We start from the raw sequence: 21,755 nt of genomic DNA, 5'->3' as shown, positions 1-21,755 counted from the left end.
CATCATTAAACATCATTAAAAAAATGCAAAGGTGTGTGGTTAGCTTGCCTTTGGAGAGACATATGATGAATACATACTCTTTAAAAATAAGCTGCAATTCACTTTGACCACATTTTATATGTAAACTTTCTGTTGTGAAAGTGAAACTACACATATTATGATTGAACATGGAACACACACAAACTAGCATACACATGTACTAAAAAAATATAAATTATGATCCAAGTGTTGGTAGAAGTGGAGAACAAAACTAAAAGTTAGAAATGTAGAACAAAAACAAAAGGGCTATGATAAAGTATGAAAACACTACTGTTCAAAGGGGTAGTTTCTGGGCATTTTAAAGTATGAGGAATGCCCGCCATATGCAGATTATCTGATACTCAGGAGAGTTTCATCTTTTATGAACTTGGTGCAAGTTTACCAATTAACCTCATCGTCTTGTGACATGTATTTCTGATGAAGGTTGGACAGGAAGGTCTCTCTGTCATGTGTTCTATTGCCACTCGAAGTTCATAAAACAATGTCCTGTTAATAAAGGATAGAAAGCCAGTTAGCTACTTCAGATCATAACACACAACACGTTCGCAGTTGAAAACAATGAGAATAGAGCAAGGCAATAAATCGCAGTTGTGGCCACTTTATACTGAGTGGCTCTGTCTACTCGGGCTCTATTCATCTGGTTAATGCATAATAGCTGTCATGCGAGTTGTACTGGTCAAATCAATGTAGAAAAATTAAAATACTTAATAAATCATTGTAAGGCAATCTATAAATACATTATGAACTTGTACAAGAATTTATGACTTCACAATGACAATGATCAGATTTTACTTTACAACTCAAATTTGGTACCAGATTTCCATTCTGAACGTTAATTTACTCTCAATTATTTGTCATATAATTGTATCAGATGTCATTTCTATATACACCAGTGAGTGAGGCACGATACATATCTTTAATCCTTTTGATAATACATGGACCAAACAATTTAAGACATTCAGAATAAATATTTGTCATTTGATATACATTTGCAGTTTTTCTCAGGCAGCTAAACTCTGAATTGACCTTTACTTTTCTTGTTTCAGTGCAAACAAAGAATTCCACATAGGTTTTCTTGACTCTAAACCAATAGCTTACGGATTTGTTTGGCACTTTCACTTAAAAGCTCAATTCACTTCACAGTATATTCTGTGAAGCGCTTTGAGATGTCTTAAAGACATGATAAAACGCTTTATCAAATGCAAGGATTATTATTATTATAAACTATATGTAAACTGTTAGGTCATTCATAGCTGTACTCTACATTAAAGCTTGCATCCTCTTCTCAGCTAAAAAGCAAAACCACTGATTCTTGACAAATTGGTATGAAACGCTCAATGTAAACCGAGGGTTAAAAATGAACTGAAATGCATTCATCACTAAAATCAACAAATCATCCACTGATGTGTTAACATAAAAATACAATGTATTTTACAATGTAAAATTATCAGCCTCACCACACTGGCAATTAGATGTCTATCTTAAAGCATGTTTGCAGAATAAGACAAAACAAACATGTTTTAACATTACAGGCACTCTTGTCTGATATTCAGTACTCGTTTTTCCATTAATTGATTTATTTTATTACTGGTACCCCCGAATCCCTGCTATAATAATCCTGAGAATTTCCAATGGCATGTCCAAGAAACACATTAATAGTGCTTGAAATTGGAATGCAATCAAAGGATTCATTGCCCCATGAAAGGGTCGATCAATAAAAAACGCAGATTTGAGAAAAAAATCAAGGTGTATTTATTGCTTTGATTTTTCAAACTGCTAATATCATGCAACCAACCATATTTCAAAATACTAATTAAAATAAAATCAGACAATTTAAAAAATATATAATAGTCGTTGCATTTGAAAGCTATTGAAAGTACCCAAGACTATTTAAACACAAGAACATGTACGGCATGAAAATTTTTCAGACAACATTAGATTAAACTAAGCCTATTACCACCAAATACCCAATTAATTTTCATTCATTAGCTTTTTCCATTCGCATTTATTTTCCACTGTTTCCTTTTTTTCGATTTTAAAACTTTTGCAGTCATGTCTAAATTCAGGCTAACAAAGGAAAGATTCTGGTGAAAGAGCAGTGTGTGTGGGGAGGGGGAGAAGAGAAAGTAAGGTATTAAAACTCTGAATAAGTACATGGGCTACAAAACATTATGCAAAAATCCCAAGAGGTTGTGTGAGCTATGCATGCAGTAACCATCAGTTAACTATCTGCATTACAGTGGTGCTAACATGCCAAAAACACACAACATTTGATTAGATTCAGTTTTCCCTTTGTTCCAATGAAAAAAAATAATTAACAGATGTTCGCAACTCTCCCTCGTGAACGAGAACACTGTCCTGTCAGTTTAGGTGCTTTGGTTACATTACATGTAACTTCTGGTTGAACTATTTATCCTTTTCCTTTTCGGAAAGGATTTTCATGTTGAAGTACAAAAATAAAACCAATTATATTTGTAAGGTTTGGCAAATACTTCAGGCTGACCCAGACAGTATAGTTAATAAAAATGATAAATAGAAATACAACTTTTATCTGGCCAACAGTACATTGACAAAAGCGATGTTATTTTAATGCACTTTCCCAATTTGATCATTCTTGCTGAAAACAATGCTTTCGAAATCCATTTGCCAAGTTCTGAAGGAAAGGTTTTCCAAAGTTTTGTTGTCAGATGACCCCGTGGGGCTTGAGGCATTCTTTGCATATCATCAGCTATCAACTGCACTGATGGGCTATGGTCAGATGCTGTGAAGCTTAAACCAAAGACTTGTCTTAATCCCTATTCTGTGACATGATTAATGAGACGGAATTCCCATTCTGGGCTTCCTACCAATCAATAGGCAGATGGGCAGCGGTGGATGCAGGCACTCAAAGCAACAAGACAGTAGGAGTTGTTGAAGCCCTTGGTAATTTCAGCTCAGGCAATTGGGTTAGAAAGACATTTTTTGACACTTAATGAAAATTTGATTGCACCCTGGACTATTGTTTAATTCTGATTGGCTGACAAGGTGCATCAGTACACATTACACAGTACATTGACTTTGGCTCCATTCGTATAATCTCAATTCTATTAGCTCTGACAGTTGAGTTTCTACACCTTTTGTTCTTCTGTGTATTGCATTCTCTCTACTCCAGTCAATGAGAGAATTCACTGATTATAAATAGTTTCGATCAGAATTAGTAATGAAGAAAATCTTAAATATTTTGTAAATTGTACCGAGGGAATAAATAAATATATTTAAACTAACGCATGCCTTCATTTCACGTCCCTTAAATTAGGATGGTTCAGTGAGATTTGTGACCATTTACATTTACAATGACAAAGAGAGTTCTGACTGAAGCAGAGAAAGGGGAGAAGCTTTTAATGAGCACTGGTGTTCAAGTAATACGTCTTATTCCAAATGTGTACTCAACATGAAGTTTAAAGATGTTAGATTTACTTCACACAGTAGTTAAAATAATTATTAATATTTTACAAAACTGCTCACATCATTCATATGCAGGCATAGTTTAGCAAAGAAATATTTCCTGGTGTTTGTCCTGAAATTGCCCTTTGCAACTCTAACTTTGCAACTCTAACTTTGCATCTTTGAATTTCCTTTTCAACCCCCTTTCAAATTCTAAATACCTCTATAAGGTTCTGTTTGCCTCCTTTCAAGACTGAGGAGCCCTAGCTTGTCTAATCGTTGCTCATAGCTCATTCCTCTAACACTGGGGATGATCCTCGTTGTTCTCCTCTGCATGTCTCTATGGTCTGGGCAACCCCTTTTCTGGACACAATGACCAGAACTGTATGTTGCTGAAACATGGTGTCCGTGCATCTGAGCTTGAGTGGAAGCAGCAGTTACTTATAAGCAATCACCCATCAAACTCACCAGTATAGGTATGTTGGGCTAAATGAATGACCTTCTTCTGTTCTGAAGTGTTTTTAATTCAATGATTAAAGGGCAAATGCAACATTACTGATAAAGCATGGAATGATAAAAGGCCATTCACTCCATCGACATTCTGCAGACTATGCCATTTCCTGTATTATTCAATCTCTTGAGAGAAGGTCCTATAAAGTTTCTCCCTGTCTCTCCCTCCCCATCGGCACCAAAACATCATCAAGAATAACTAAGCCCCTACAACCTGCGTTATTCATATTTGAAAATTTGCATTCCAAGGTCTTAGCAGGTCAGGGACCATTGAATTCTAAACCATGATTGATCATCTCTGTCTATACTTACTTTCATAGCTTTCAAATCTAAATAGGGAATTAAAATGGCATTACTTCCATTCCTTTAAGTTTTCCCTATTCTGTGGAGGGATAGGGGGAAGAGAATGACTTGTGCTGTGCAATCTTGCTTGAGGCTCATCACTCATATTCTTCAGTTCTCCACATATGGTTCAGGTTAAGTGACCTGCTTACATTGGTATTATCTGTGACCCTCTGCACTTTAAAGACCTGGATCTCAATCCTTCACAGTTGGTTTTTCACTGAAATTAACCTTTTGTGAGTCATTCTTCATAACAATCTTCTGAAGTTGCATAATTTTATTTTATTAATGTAATCATAAATATTACACTAGCATTCATAATATTCAACAATAGGCTTGTCAATAATAGCTAGTAAAGCTTTCCAAAGGGCACGAACAGCGTTCCATGTCCATAATCGTTTGTTGCCAATGAAGTAAATAAATTATTGGTTCTCTCTTCTGGAACAGTCTTATTATAAAAATGTACAGTTCAAATATAGTTCACAGACTACCAAGGAAAATAGTTTTTCAACTTCCACAGATGATTCTTCAATATCTAGTTCCCTACTCACACCAGAATATATCACCATCTTGAAAGAGTATCCATACCAAACAGGGTTCCAGGCATTCCACCTGTACATGGAAATTCCCATGTTTGGAATGGAAAACTCACTCCCTGGGGGAATGCACTCTGCTTTCTTAATTCTGGAGAGCATTAGGCACAGGTTGGCGAGGACAAAGGTTTGGGATATTGATGGAGTTTAACAGCTGGAATTACATTGGTTACCAATGAAAGTATTGTCTGGGACACTTCCTACTGCTTGTGCAGCTGGGACAAACCTATAAGTTAGGCTTGAGGGGTTAACAGGATCTGAGAAGGAAGAATCCCAGTCCTCAGCGACCAGTCTGCCTCTCCAAGCCCTGCCAATGAGACAGGCGAGCTGGTTTGTCTTCTGCAGTGCCCTGGAGTATGGCAGATCCCACTGGCTCAGTTACCACTACCGAGACTGACTTGTTACCCCAGTATCTTTATTCCCCTCCAGATTNAAAAAAAATCAACTTCATTCTTGCTGGAAGCAATTATACTAGACACTGATAGTTAAATTTAATCAGATATTTCAGTTTGTAATATTCCATGAAATATTTACCCATAGCAAAATCATATGATGTTAAGTTAATATGCATCCAGAAATGTGTTCTACAACATTTCACAACAAATACACAATACAATTTGGGTTCTTTACCAAAATGATCAAGCTAAATATCTGTGTATATATTAAATTAATGTTGGATTAAAATTCTCAGATGAATTCTATTACCTAAGCCTGGTTGCAACCATCGCTGTGTTAAAAACAAATCAGTAAAATGTGTGAATGTTGCACCTACCTGCAGTAGGGATTTCTGCGGGAGCCATAGCGTAAGGTCAGGAAACGATAGTAGAAAAAAGGGAGGAATAAATGAGCCCGGCCACTGTAAAAACAAACACATACATCTGAGAATTTAATATCTCTTAAAGCAAAAATTTAGATCAAATTGCTATTTAGCACACAGAGACGTAAAAGAATAGCAAATACCGATTATTTTTAGAAGTCCAAAGAAGTTATTGTAACCTTATATACATCACTGGTGAGGCGCATTTGAGAATCCATAGATTAAACTAATCAAATACTAATACATGGTGAACATTCATTTCATACTGAAGATATCACTAATTTCCCTTAACCGATATAACTGTTCAAAGAATACAAACAAATTGTCCTCTGGGCAAAACATCCATTGGGGTTCTCAATCCATCCAAATATATTTTACTTGGGTATGTAGAAGAAGAAGGGGGAGAAAATGAGTTGGAGGGGAGTGAATGTGTTCACAATTTTGTAAAGCCAATACTTCTGCCCACCACACCTCTGTGGACCTTTATCTTTCCTTGTATATACAGAATCAGTCCTTTCTCTAAAGGATTTTGTAAAGCATACTCATTCAGGTATTCCAGACATACAGCCCCATCAATATTTCAAGGCAAACTTAATTCGGATACATCTTGAGCATATTTTCAAGTCAACAAAGGACGAGTCAATTCTACAATCTGGTCAGCAGCAATGATACATTATACTTGAAACAAACACTGGACTTTTTAGTCAAGACAAATCGTGGCTAATCAAAATGACTGAACTATGAATAAGATAACTTTGTTTTGCGAACAGTCTGTGTTGAGAGTTACTGCATCCTTAAGAGAAACTGAATATCATATTCTGTTCTATTTCTTCTGTCAACCAAATGATGTTTAAGACATAGATCAGATCACTGCAAAATTCTACAGAGATTTATTTTGAGAGCATTCTTCAAAAGGTGTTTCAGGCAATGTATTTCTTTAGTACATCTTGTATAATTAATACTTTCTAATGCTGGGAACTCTGCTTTCTGGAATGAATCTTCCAAATTATTGGATTGTAAACATCTGATTGACAAATACACATTTTTATGCTGAAAGCAGGAGTCTGAACATTCCTTAACTTGCATGAAAGGGCAAGACAGACCTTCAGCTCACTGGTGGGCTTTTTAGCAGCACTTTTGTGCTCACACATTGTGCATCCTGACAAAAATAGAAGGTACAGCTGCAGGTTGGTTTTTCGTGAGAAAGAACTAACAGAGAAACACTTTGGGGAGTTATTCTGCAATCTGCGTGATCTTCAGCCTTGAGTAAAGAGAACGTTATTGTGATGGTTTATGGACGTAGAATGAGCAAGGGGTCTTTGATTAAGGGATGTGAAAACAGTGATTAAGGAGACCTGAAGGAATGCAAAGAGGCTAAAAATGGAAAAAAATAACAAAAGACAGCACAAACTGGTCATGAGCAGTGTCTGTTCAAAACCAAGACTTGGTCAGGGCTGGTATGAGAATACAGTATAAAAGTGGTAAACACAATACATCAATAGAAAAGCAAGACACCTCTGCCAGTGAAGGAGAAAGATCATCCATCAACACATGATCGACATATGCTAATCCAGTCACCATCCCTCCCGAAGGATTTGATCGCCCTTGTCCGAATTACGTGTCCCGGTTGTATGTAGGAGATAACAGCTTATCGATGTTGTTTTGATTGAATAAAGTACTAACATTATTTAGAGAATCTGCTGGCCGGTCTTGTTGTATTACATCATGAGGAACTTTGCAAACTTCCAACTTCAATAGGACTTTGATAAGAATGCTAACTTTGGAACATCAGTTGAATTTCCAAGGAATATATCTATATACCCATCCTGTTTGGTTCATAAATCTATCAATAATTCTATAGGTTCACTTGTGAAATTTAATTTGCAGGCTTGGTGCAATGCAATTTAGGTAGTTGGGATGTTTAATTTTGGGATTAAAATAGATGCTGAATGCAGTTTTGTGATTCAATGGATTATTAATACAGTATCACATGTAGATTGTGATTATAAAACAAAAAAGAGCAAGTTAGTCTGCATCTGTAAGAGAAAACTAGTTAAGTTTGCGGATTAGACTCTTTATCAGAACTCAGAATTTCAGCAATAGGTTGACTTTACATATTTTTACAGACTAAATAGAGATTTCCAAGTAAAGGATTACTTCACATTCACTTTTGTCCCTCTAGTGTGAAATATTATTCACATTTCTTTCCCACATAAATGTCACACTAGCCAAGTTGTAATAAAAAAGCCTTTCCCAACATATTATGATTATTTTCAGTGGGAGAGAACAAAATGGATACATTAACCTTTACAGTGAAAAACTACTTAACTTTTAGTGTTTAAAGAAATGACAGTACTTTCATTCATAAAATACACCAAATGATAATGAAACTAGGGAATAACCTTGTTTTACATTTGGAAAACTAACATTATGTATCAAGTTTCCTTTGTATTCTTGCATTCAATAGGCAAGAATTGAATACTAACACCATAAAATCATGACCATATTTATCAGGTTAATATTGTCAAATCTGCTGCAGGACAGTGAATTGCATTTCTTTGCATTTCTGAAATTTGAAAATACAATGATAGGAAGAACTGAAATAAATGTGATAGAACCTTCCTTTGCCAACACACATACACACACAGTGGACCAGTTCAGACTAGAACTCTTAAAAGCTCTGCCCACTACAAATGTAGGTCAAGTGGATTTCTTCATGTGTTCCAGTATCATGCAATATGAATGTTTCCTTATACTACAAAGCAATATAACAGACAGTTAACATATGATGAAAACAGTAGGAAAACACTCAAAAATCTGACCAAAGTTTTTTGAAAGCTTGGTTTGAACATGAAAGACTTTCAATACTTTATAAGAAGCAGACAAAGTGACTACAGGTTTTGTAACAGCAGGGGAAGCATCTAATGCAACAATTAAGTGGTAACATATGCCACTACTGCCAAGAGGATTTTTAATCCCTTTAAACATTAATGTAGTATTTCTGCCTCTGCTGCAACAACAGAACCATCTGTGTTGGTTCTGAATGGAGACATGCCAAACACACAATTGAGAACTCCGTTTGCTCATTTGATTTCTCTGCTACAACGTAGGTTGAATATTTTCTCTCCCCACCCCCTAAAAAAAAGATTAGGGAAAGAGTCACTTGAATGCAGCCTACATCTGGAATAATTCAAAGAGACTGAGAGGAAATCCAAACACTTAACAAAAATTTGCAAAGGAAACGTGTAAATAATACTGAAACAATCAGATTCAATGTTCACTTCCCATGGTGAACCTAAACGGTTTCTCTCCCGACTGCTGGATAACAAATGATGATTAACATGTTTTGTTTCCACAGAAAATACTGGTCATAGCTTTGTGCCATATAGACCGTATTCTGCCAATTGTCGAGCAGAAAGTAAATGGTTATTTTATGGACCCTTTAGTGTATTTGTCTAAAAATTCAAATGCTTTAAACACATGTTCTGGCACAGCCACTGATTGCAAACACTTCTTTGTTGAATACATTTTAGTACACCTGCTCACATCTATTCAAGGACCAGTTTGCTAAAAGGCACCTTTTGCAGGAAATCCTACAGGATTTGCAGTGTTTTCCACAGGCTTCTTCACAACAGAATTTGTTCCGAGAACCTTGAGACACTGAGAAATATGTAGCGATTTTTAGACCAAAACAAACAAGACTATGAGCTCATCAAATAAAAACCTCTAAAAAATCCTCAGAGTGGACAAGTTGTTGCACAAAAACATACATTTATATAAACATCAACAATACTACAACTTGCCAAATATTTCACAACTGAATGTTGAATTCCAATTATTACAGTAAAATTAGTAAAATTAATTATGCAAATATTGTAATTGAGTTTTAATCTTGAGTATTACATTTCAACGTTTATTCAAAAATAAGGAAAATGCATAACTTATTTTATTGTTAAATAAAACTGATAACATGAACTGCAATATTCACTGGGTTAGCACAATGTCTTTCCATCCTGGGCCCAGCTTTAAATTTAGCTCAGAACAATGGACTGAAAGTATCCCTCTTTGCTTACAGGAATAATCCCATTTGAAATGACTGTGCAATCAAAATCCAATTGCTATTTTAGCACAAGCCTACAGCATAAAACTGCCCACAAGTTGGCAATCTCATTCGGAGAGACAATAAGGACAGCTGGTGTAGATAGTGTCAAGATTCATTTTTCCTATACCAGAGGATGCTCTTCTGAGGCTGAGTAAAAGAACCTTTACTTTACATTTAGCTGTTCCATATTGTATCACAAAGTGTTTCATTCCTCTTAAATGGTCGAACATAAAAAAATTAAGAATAAAGGTATGAATACCAGTATTTTGAATTCAAATGCTTAATAGACAAAAGTTTAATTTTACTTGAACACTGTTGCACTTAATGTGGTGTGAGGGTACATTTTGCCCAAGTTAAAATCCCAGCTCTCTCTCAAATCCAGAAATAACCTTATGCAGTACTTTGCACTGAATGATTCTAGATTTTGACCAGTATTCATACAGTGATGCAGAGAAAAATATTACCTCCCCATTTCCCTCCAGAGACACATTAGTACAGAAACTAAAGGGACATCCTGCTTGCATTTCTGAGCAAAACGTTTGACTTTAATGGCAACTGTTGCTTTGGAACAGCTACCTAATCATGAGAAGCTCTCCGCCAGCTAAGTAGAAAGAGTACACAGGGGGTATGATTTTCACGGAGTTGGACAGCTCAAGCTCATCCCATAGATGATTCAAAGTGCTGGCTAGCATTAAAGTCAATGCAGCTGCCCCATGAAGTAGGCAGATCATCAATGGAGTACGTAATTTGCAAGAAAACCAATATGTAACTTTCCATCTGTCAGATACAAATTGGTAAAATCAAAGATCTTTATTAAGAAGCTCTATATATGGATTAATACATGTGAGAGTTGGCAAAGGGACTATGAACAAAGTACTTTTCCAGCTTTTCTCCCCTTTTGAACATTATATTATCAGCGAATAAAATTAGACTATTTGAGAACAGTGGCAATCAAACATTTTCCCAAAGACAGAAAATGTTAACTATGTTCTATAAATAGTTATAATAAAAGCGACAATAATAATTTCAAAGGTGGTGGTTTCAACTGGATTTTGGCACACCTTCCAACTCATTAGGGTTTAATTAAGTCTTTCAGTGCTTGGGGATGAATACAGCACCAAAATAAAAGCAGCATGCACATTCCTACAATATAATCTTGTATCTGCTGAGCAAACAGTACTTAGGAAGTTTGCTTAAAATCTAATTAAGCATTTTAAAGTTACTTAAGTGGTAATTTTGAGTTTATTAACGTCCAGATACATACAACTGGGCTTTCATAAACATGGCATCACTCATTAAAGTACTTAAACTATGTTTTTCTAATTACTAATTAAAATCCACACTAGGTATCGACGTAAAATGTAGAAAAGATAGTAATACGATTGCTTTGTTAACTTGTATTATTCCTTAGGTGACGGAAGAGCCAAGCAACCAACATGCTTTCATCTCTTGGCAATGCTGCTCGGATATTACAGTAGTTGCTGAAAATGCCCGAGAGCAACTCAGTAATGCTTTTTTTTTGCAAATTACCTTGTTGATGTTTAGCTCATCCTCTCCACAAGCAGGCCAGATTAGAAATTAAACATCCAAGGAATTGTGACAATGCACTCATACCCCACATTTGTGCACAGGGACAACAGCTATCAATTAAAAGTAGAAGGATATGACAAAAACCACCATGTTCAAAGTTTCCTTAAGAATGAATATCATCTTTCTGGAAGCTACAACAGTGCCATTTTCTGTTTGGGGAATCAGACTTAATTAGAAAAGGTTGCAGGGTGGTATAATGATGCAGTGCATTGGTGCAATGTGGTTTTGGGTTGATCTCTGTCATTTACATTTCGATCATGCAAGCTACGGCACTGGGAATAGAAGCTCTATGTGTGCCCTTGAGGAAGAACAGAACATCCAGGGCAAGTTTCTGTGGGCCACTGACTGGGTCCAAGTGATCAGTTTGCATGTTCAACTTCAAGTTTGGTCCACGATGCAAAGAGCAGGGAATCAACCAAAAAAGGCAAGAAATATATCTTTGAAATGGTGACGGGAAAGGAGCACAAAGAAACTGGTGACAGCATTTCTCCTGGTCACAGTCAGTGCTTCATTTCCATAAAACATTGATTTCACGTCGTGCTTTCCTGCTGTTGCTGTTACGTTTTTAAAATCTGCTTCTGCAGTTCTTTTAAACTTACTGAAACCTTAAACAAGGGTTAAGTTGTGTAAGCAGAATAAGAAACTGCAACAATATTACTAAGTATCTGGGAATTAATCACAAAATGAAGGCATGCATTAGAAAGGGTAAGTTAGTTTCTGTACAGCCACTTTCATGTTTTTATTACAAGAGAGGAGATCAAACCAAGCTTAACTCAGATCCAGATTAACTGTTTCCCATGTACAAAACCATTCCTGCAATAAAATGTAATATGTGCAAGATCAAATTCAGCTTAGAATTAAAATAGTCAGATAAAATTAAAGCTCCATCTGAAAGTGAAGCAGGTTCCTGGCATTGCAGTGAATGCACACAGCAGGGTCATCATTTCCGCTAGGGGTTGGTTTCAGCTTTGTCATTTATTAGTTTCAGTACTTGGAAAGCCCAGAACATATATGTCTTTGTTAAAGAGCGCAAACAGATTACTTTTTTCATTTTATAGCTGTTTTCATAAAAATCACAATCCATTGTCTTTGCTGTGAGCAGTTGCTTTCCATGCTCTGCATGTACAAGATCCCGCAAAGCTTTCTGGAAATTTAGTCTTCCTTCGGCAACCTCCTTTTGTACAATGGCTTCTAAATGGTCACCAGTGGTTTCTTAAACACTCCCAGTCATTCACTGCCTAGGTACTCCCCTCTTAACTTTCATTTTGAATGGCCACTGTATTTAGGATTGGATTCTTGGGAGTCTGGAGACAGCAGACAAGCCAATTTGTGGCTCAATCCCCATAACTTTTCCCCAAAACGAGCTGGTGCTGTGGGTTATGGAGCAGCCCGTGCCCTGGAACACTCCATGATGCAGCAGCGAGACTGAGTTCTTGTAGTACCTCCGTAGAACCTGCAGACCTTGCTTATTCCTGGGGGGAGGGCAACACAAGTAAAACCTCAATAATAAAAGCGCTGTGCAAAGTTTCTGTACCTCTCATGATAATCTAATTTTACAACCACATTATTCAGCAGCTGTTCTGTTGCAGTGCATCATGGAATACAAGTTTAGACTTGTAATTTTGTTGGATTCTCAGTTCTTGCCGTGCACATAACCGTTAAGTCTCTGCTTTGCTATTCCCCTAACAGAAGGGCTTCTCATGCAGCTTTGATTGACTGGTTACAGAGCACAGGCAGAGGCTTTGGAGCAGGCCAAATTCTTACATCCAACAACAGGAAGGGGTGTAAGAGAAGACAGCAATTTTTGTTCTGGAGGAAAATATAAAATAATGCAACCATAATTTTCATAGATAAATTTATCTTAAAGGGCTTTACATACCATTGGTTTAAAAAGTATGTAAATGTCCTGATCATGTGCACAGAACAAAATCATCTATAGTATTCCTTGTAGAAGAAAAAATCATTAGATGTATTGGTTCTTTTCCATTCATGCTCAAGAAGAGCCATTGATTTATAACACTTGCATTCCTCCCGGCTCCTTCCAAAATCCATTTCAAATACATCTATACAAAAAAAATTCAGTATACTGAACTCTGATTTTAAATGTGTAAGATCATTCAAATCATTTTCCTGAACATACAAGGAATTTGCAGCAATAGCTATACTATAGGAAACACAGGAAAGGTAGAGAAGAAATTTACCACATGCATTGAGGCAGAAAATAACATTTAGATTTCTGAGCAGCTGATATTAGTAGATTGATTACTAAACATATTAACCAGTCAAGTTAAATATAAAACAGTCTATTTATATTTATTTTAACTGACTCTGTTCTTCCCACAGAATTCTCAGATTAAGTTTCCATTCCTTAAATGTTTATGGATTTATTACATTACAATCTGGTAATGGGTTCTTCCAAGTAAGAATGTTGTTCTTGCAGAGTTCAGGAATTACTTTCCAATATTACACAAATTATTTTCCTTTGCGTAACTGATTGCGAATGTTTCTTTAATGCAATTTTCTCACGAGATCTAAAACGTTTTATTCATAGTACTCTGTATTATTAGAGATCAACATTGTTAGCATTTCCTCTCTTGAGGGATATTAAATAATTTTATACCGAAGCACTTGAAATTTTTCAAACTTCTGTAAACATCTGTTTGCCAAATTGTAATATGTGCTATAGTAGATTTGTGCAGATAGGGGAAAACCTGGGAATAAAATCTTTGCTGGGGAATAAAGTAATCGTACACAAGTAATTGTAAATAGGTTACATCCTTTTAAAAGTAACACCCCGAATGCTCAAAACAATCTATTTTCTGATGTGCTAATAATCCATTTTTGAGGCATTACGCCAATACAGGAACAATGCACATACCATATTAGTATGAACAAAGCTGATCACTATAATGGCTACAAAATATTGCTTTCCACACAAGGGAAATCAATATTAGATTAACACTTAATGTCGCAGAGTTGTGATTCAGTTTTCCAAAACTACGTTTTAATTCTCTCCTTTCACTTATGCAGATCATTTACAGCCTATGCTACCAGCTCTTTGCATCTCTGTTGTTCCATTGTAGATTTCAATGCACCCTATCTGATCCACATTGACCAACCAGAGGTACACATTGAAGGTTTCCCTATATATTGTACTTTTATCCTCTCTCTCTTCGCTTTGCCTCTAAAATTACCTGCTCCATCAATCGGTTCAGGCCAAGAAATGGTGAAACATATACGTAGAGGATAGTTGACATTCAGCAAAGGCTGGCATTGTGGGCTACACTTCTGAAAGCATTTTCTACGAACAGTTGTAAAACCCAATAGACTTGTGAATGTTTTACCTGTGAAGATTAGGATCACGTGGGGATATATTTGGATTATGAATTGACCTGGCAATTCCTGCACTTAAAAATGTAACTTCTGAAAGCTGCCCAAATCTCATGCAATTTTTCCAAATAATTCAAAGGAAACATCTGTGATGGAGAAACAACAGCTTGAAGTCCCTGCAGGATCCGATACTTGTGATTCTACATGGCAACAAACAAATTGCAACCTTAAATTGGTATTAACATGTCTCGATCATGCAATGACTATTCTTAAATAAGATTAGTCATTGTTGTTATAAGCTGTTCTTGACAAGACAATGAAGACAGGCAAAAGAAATATATAGGGAGGGTATTAATCTAATTGTTTCTGAAATAAAGAACCATTTGTATGGGTTTCCTCCTGCAGAGATCTAAGCACATCCTGTCAAGCCTGGAGTGTTCAGGCTGGACCCGAAAGAAAACAACTTAGAAAAACATCTCCCAGGTTTCTTTATCTTTTGTCAAGACTTTGTCTAAGAACGATGATTAATCTTATTTAAGAATACCAATGAAACAATGCAAAATGCATTACAATTAATATTCAGCGTCTTGGGACGTCCTCCCGACGTGAAAGGCGCTATACAAATGTAATCTTGTTGTCGTTGTTGTATAAAATATCTACAATGGTACAAAACAAGTTCAAACACAATTGTTTTCCTGATGCTAAATGTTGACAACGTCACATGGAAAATGTAATTTTAAATGGTCTTATTTCAGTATTTCTGAAAGCTAGAAAATGCTTTTATTTTAGAATTTAGCAGCCATTATCTTTATTCAATTCAGGGATCGGAAAATCTTTCGCTCTACATCTGCATAGTACTTTTTTCATTTTAAGTTTGTATTTTGTTTATGCAGGAGAACTAGCATTTTATGTTCAATTTATTAAAATTATTTTTGCTCATCGAGCAACAGTGGAGTCAAGTGGCTAAATTGTAACAAATAGCCACTGGTTCAGTGAATAAAATATGTCATGAATCTAATCTAAATAAAACCTATACCCTAAAACAACAACACCTGACAACAGATTTGTGACTATCTATTCATTTATGTACTTAGAGCATAAATTTATTGCATCAAGTGAAGCAAAAATCAAACGATAGCATTGGAGGTGCAGTTCCTCTGCTGACACATTGAGTATTTATGGAGCAAGTGGTACTTTGCTGCACATTTTGAATTGCATGAAGAGTGAGTTAAGTAGCTGTAAATTCTAAGAAAACCAACAATATAAAAGTACATTAGTTCTAATTAATTGCTTTAAGGAAAATGGCATCTGACAGTACAAGTCCCACTGAGGTTATACAACCAAAATTATATCCATCTATTAATAAACTCCATCCTGGAAATTAATATTCTTCTTAGATAATATACCAGCACTTAAAAGGAATAATTACGATGGTACCACTGTACATGACAGTGTGTGTGTTACCATGTGTACTGCACTGGCACAGCCGCCTGTACTACTGAGCACCTGAGGCAACAAAAGCTTGATGATAAAGTCAGCCACAGCATGATATAACAAAGCAGTTTGATCAAATAAGCTGAGTGCATGTCATGGAACGGAACAAAGAATAAAATGTAGCTTTTTTTAAAAAAAAGACTTTTCTGGCTTTCCTGTTTAATTTGTGCTGTGATATGGATGGACATTGAAAACCCGAAGAAAAACTGACTGTAATTCTATAACCTGATGACTCTGTTTACTCTTTCCCACCATCTGTGCTGTGTATTTTGTTACTTAGAAAACAAATATGGTCTGAAATGGGTACAATCCAATAAATCAATGATTAGTTTTAAAAAAAATCAGAACAAAGCAATGTAAACAGATTTGGCTGACCTCCTTGCATTGAGCACTATGTACAGTAGTTTGAACATAAATAAGTCAATGCAATAACGAAGATTTATGATGAATGTGGCTATTTATAATTAATGTGCTACAAAAGAAATTGCAACAAAACCACTATATACGTTATGTGATAGATAGCACCATGAATGTGCCAACAAACTACAAAATACAATATAAATTAAGCAAGCAATAAGGAATACAGTACATAACGGATAAATTGTGATCCTAATGAATTGCGGATGTTTCAAGTAGCTTTCTGCTAATATGTATGGGAGTGGCCTATACAAATTGAATAGTAAGAACATCTGCAATTCATACAAAACCACCCATTTGTGAAACACTGTCATTATCAGGATATTGTAAGTATCTAAGCAAGTGAGGTCATTCGAAATGAACAATATTGAAGATTCAAAATATCTAAGAGGCAGTATTGGTTTTGTGATCATAGCAATTGTGATGAAAATTCATGCAAGTTTTGATCATGTCATAAGGAAAAAGTATTTCAAAGTTATTCTGATGGTACCATGCCAAATTGACAACTTTTTTTAAAATAAGAAACACAATTTGTCAGTATTCTGTTTAGCAGGTATAAAAGTCACCACATATACAATATTGCGTGCTCAATTTCCATAATCCACTCCTCAACATGCATCTTCACAGAATATCCAGTTTATGAGGGGTAAATGAATGTCATTATATTCTTATAAAGGCTACTGTTTGCCAAGTGGCAACAAATCCAAGCAAACTCATCAGTTAGTTTACAGTTCATCAGCGAAAGGAACGTTTTCTTCTATAATTGCAGGAGAAATCAGCTTCGCATTATAAAATTTAAAGCTATGCAATTGTTCCGCAGGTCAGCCACAGGTCTCTTTGAAGTATTTTACAGTACGATTCTCAGTTTAACAAGGGTTTCAATAAAAGCAATGCTTTGAAGCAAAGTCCAGCTGAAGTTGCAATTATAGGAAAATGTTAAGTGGCATCTTGAACCATCTACCCATGAAATCAAAAAGGATACAGAAGTAAGTTACACATGCCTAGTTTATCTTTCAACAGACTACTATCTTGAAAAAAATGTTTCTGGCTTTTCTGTTTAATGTCCACTGTATATGGATGGGCAATGAAAACCTAATGAAAAACTGACTGTAATTGAAGCAAGAGAAACATTAAGGCTTACTTAAACTTTAGACTCAAACATATATAAATAAGAATAGACACAGCATTGGCACTGTTGAGACTGTTACACAAGGCAGATGCCCATTGAATAGCTGCTGGATGATGTTATCTGAAGTTCCGGTTATCTACCCAGAGTTTGATATTTATGTTGATTGGTATGCAGAAAGGTAAGCAACTCCTGCTGAAGCTCCATGATTCCAACTGGTGGAATCACTGCTTAATAGAGTATGACTATGGCTGGAAAATAGTAGCAATGCTTTCATCAAGAGAATCACAAAGAGTTCCTGGTACCAGTTATCCACCCAGTGGGGACTCAAGCTTGCCAGACAATGCTCGCAATGGCAGTTTTAGCTTTTAAAGTACAGCAATACCAAACATAAAGTTCTTGCCATTCTTGCCAACCTATACTGGGCTTGAATAATTCAGAGTGTATGTTTGGTACCGCTGTACTTTAAACAGCATGTAAGGTAAGCAGATTGTGTTCCTCTCTGATAAGAGTATATACTCCATTCCACATAAAGGGAAATTACCATACATATTTGGAACTCTGTTGTCTTCAGATACTTTTAAACATTGCAATGGGTTTCAGCATGTGTCAAACATCAGGTGACCAAGAAAAAAATAGAATCTAATCCAATTCTTAACTCAAGACCAGTGTTACCAGTACACTTCTAAATTGAATGTGTTTTTTTCTTAGGCTCAAATTTTACTGTGGAATATAACAGCTGATTAAGCCAAAGAGTGAACCACCCTAGAATGAGCTAAAATAATCTTTCCTACTAAAGACAAACAAGCACTTGAAGTCAATCTATGAAACAATGGAAACATTGAGATAATAATTCTGATATGCAGTCCTAATTTCTGACCATTACCAGGTATTTGATCAGTTTCCTTAGATTCATAGCAGCTATGTAACATCCCAAAACACTCGCACAATCAGACCCAAGACCCTCATTGCTCTGTAAAATAGGAACTCAAAAGCTAGGAGACTGACATCTTCTGCTGGAAGCAATTACTAGGCTAACAAGCTGAAATCATTCACAGAGGGCTTGCAACCTTTGCAGAGAAGAGTGATCAACATCGTTCTCCACTTGAATGGTTATCTGGAAGCTTCCCATCTATATACTTAAATGCATAAAATTAAGTTACCGATTTTACTTAGTCTAGTCTACTCCCCAAATCATGCACTACATGCTAGCCCTGATGCAACACATACATGTACCTGGCTTTGGCACTGACTTTGTTCCAAGTTGGAAGACGTCATTTGACTTTGGAGGTAAATGGTTTTTAAAATGATAGATTTGTTGCTTGTGGCCAAACATTTGTTTTAAAAATAAAATGTCTAAGCAATCTTTATTCAACTAACATGAGTGTGGTAACAATTTGAGATTACATTCCTGCACAATCACATATGTGGGGCAAAAAACACTGCCACAACCACTTATATCCTATCATGTGTGAAGGATGCAATACAAATGCAAGTTGTACTTGTGGTTGAGAAACAGCAAGAGATTGGTTTGAATGGTTTCACAAAGAGCGGAAAATATAATGATACACTCTTCCTTACAAAATATTTAGAGATTAAATAAATCTATAGAAGAAATCTGGGATATAAATAATTTGTACAACTGAGGCCATTGATGATACAGGACTTATGTATACAGTAGGGCATGCTAATCGTGCCATTCATTTGAAAGATATCAAATCTGTCATGTAGTAGTGAGGCATTGAAGATTAATATTATCAATGCAGATTTTAATTGCATAATCAAACTGATGAGGCGTTCTAAGAAGATAAATCAGCTTGCTCCTACATAGCCATTCTCTACATTCATAATTCCTCCCTTAGTTTCAAAGACCAGTCAACAATGGCATGAGAAACCTCTGAGTGCAAAATACATTAATAAACAATTTTGGCAGATTTGCTGACTTTCCAAGTGAACCTTTTCCAAAAATGGTTTCCAAAACGCCAGCCCAGCATCCATATGTAGTCTTTTACAAACAATTTAGCAGTTACCAAATCTAAATTGACTTGCCGTACATCCTGACTTAAGGAGATTTTGGTATCTTAAGCCTCTAAAGAATCATTTCAATTTTGATTATGATGTTTACCAGTAATAAAATGCAAACCCCGCTTTGGGAATATGATAAATGGACAGTATTGATCTTTATAAGATAGAAATACATAATTACATAAGGCAAAGTGTAATTTTAAGGAGCTTTTTGTACTTCTACTTAAGATTATTTTAATGTGTGGAAGGATGTCAGATAACACAAAAAAGATTGTATTTCTCTTCCCACCTTTGTTCTCCATTTTCTCTAATCTTAAACAAATCTTTTATATTGCAAGAGAGGGGAAGCTGTGCTGTGTGGTTACTCTCTCTGTACAAGTTCAGTAAAATTAAATTAAAAAACATAGCAGGAGAAAATCTGCCTCTAAACCAGTCTCTACCTTTGTTTTGATTAGATAAAACAATAATTATTAATAATAAAATGACATGGTTTCACAAAATCAGAAGAGAAGTTCAGATGAAGGCCTTTTGGCCCATTTGATCTCATCTTTCCAGATAACACGCTCTACTTTTCTCATAGCACAGCACCAAGTTGTTTCTTATACAAGTTCAATGTCGTGCCCCCTTCCTGGTAACCTGTTGCTGTTGTTAATTATCCACTGAGGTGGATAATTCCTGGTCTTGCTAAAACAATACTTACTGTCCTGAAAATGCACTTTGCTACCCTGAACCTGTGCCCTGGCATAACTGAAAGTATTATTTGGGGTTTGCTTTCTCAATCCGATTTAAAATCTTATATTCCTCTATCAGGACCGCTTGGAGACATCTCTTTTAAAGGCTGAAGAGCCCTAACATGTTTAATTGTTGCTTGTAGCTCATATCATTGAGGTACAAGCTATGCTTGCAAAGCACTAATAGGGCTTTTGTGAAGATAATAAATCAGCTTTCAAAAGTCTAGCCAGCCGGTAATAAACAATAAAAGAAAATCAAACTCATTATAAGCATCTATGCAAACAGCCTCCTGGAGGCTTCATTGAACAATACTGTGTAACCAACAAACTAGCATCCTTTCACCAAAACATTTTAGATTTGGTCATATGCAATTTATTTTACAAGCACATTAGTATTCCAGATTTGATAGCATAAAGTTAGACCAGTGACAGGAGTGGTGTTCTCTCCATTACCACCTTAGGAAACAGCAGTTGGCAATGGCTAAATCCTGAGAAATCGGTCTCTGAGGTTTGACTTCATTAGGTTTACATGCACTAAGAATTTCTCCTGGGAAGGCTGTGAGTATAATGATGACACAACCATGAGAATTCACCTACAGGAAGACCACTGTATATAAGAAATTGAGGCCAACAGCCCAAAGATATGCTACGCATAGTACCAAGCAGATCCAGTTTGCAGTATTTACCTGTAAAGTGTTTTTGTGTGAATAGCACAAGTTAATTTTACAGCACAATTTGTAAGTTTCGGTAATAACTAAGTGTGACATTCATTAGATCTACCGAGATTTTACTGTGATAAATTGGATTTAAATTAAAATAATTTGCTTCTGAGAAGAAGGGAATCTGCTCTGACATTGGCTTGAAGTCTGGAGACTATGGTACAGGCATGACTATATTAAATTAAACGATTATTATTATAGGTACACTTCCAACACATGAAAATAACTCACTTAAAAAAATATATTTCATATACCTGTCACCAAACTTTGTTCTATGATTTGGGCCAGAATTATTATATTACACTAGTTTCGTACGCAATCATCTCTCAGAACAGAGTTTCAGAGCTTTGGCTCACGAAAAACACACACATGTGGGTGATAGTCGCAAGATCACACATCCAACCGAGCTGGCATAGTTTTGACTAATATATTATGGACTAGAGCCTGCAATCCCTCACACAGTGAGTTCCCATTCTCAGACAGCCCATCACCACTGT

General features: G+C 35.9%; 1 protein-coding gene across 1 annotated transcript in view; it reads right to left on the bottom strand.

Annotated features, from left to right (window-relative positions):
• Nucleotides 1–229: 229 nt before the first annotated feature.
• Nucleotides 230–21,755, bottom strand: part of LOC103177627 (transmembrane protein 33-like) — a 38,055-nt gene continuing 16,529 nt past the window's right edge. The window contains exons 5-6 of the mRNA XM_007891876.2: nucleotides 5,680–5,763; nucleotides 230–525 (exon numbers count right to left, since the gene is read on the bottom strand). Coding sequence (XP_007890067.2) covers nucleotides 399–525; nucleotides 5,680–5,763 — 211 coding nt within the window. The 3' untranslated portion in view covers nucleotides 230–398. The remainder of the gene's footprint in view (nucleotides 526–5,679; nucleotides 5,764–21,755) is intronic.

Source organism: Callorhinchus milii, unplaced genomic scaffold (assembly GCF_018977255.1).
Source record: "Callorhinchus milii isolate IMCB2004 unplaced genomic scaffold, IMCB_Cmil_1.0 Scaffold15, whole genome shotgun sequence".
NCBI lineage: Eukaryota > Metazoa > Chordata > Chondrichthyes > Chimaeriformes > Callorhinchidae > Callorhinchus > Callorhinchus milii.
This window is presented reverse-complemented; position numbering and strand designations above follow the sequence as displayed.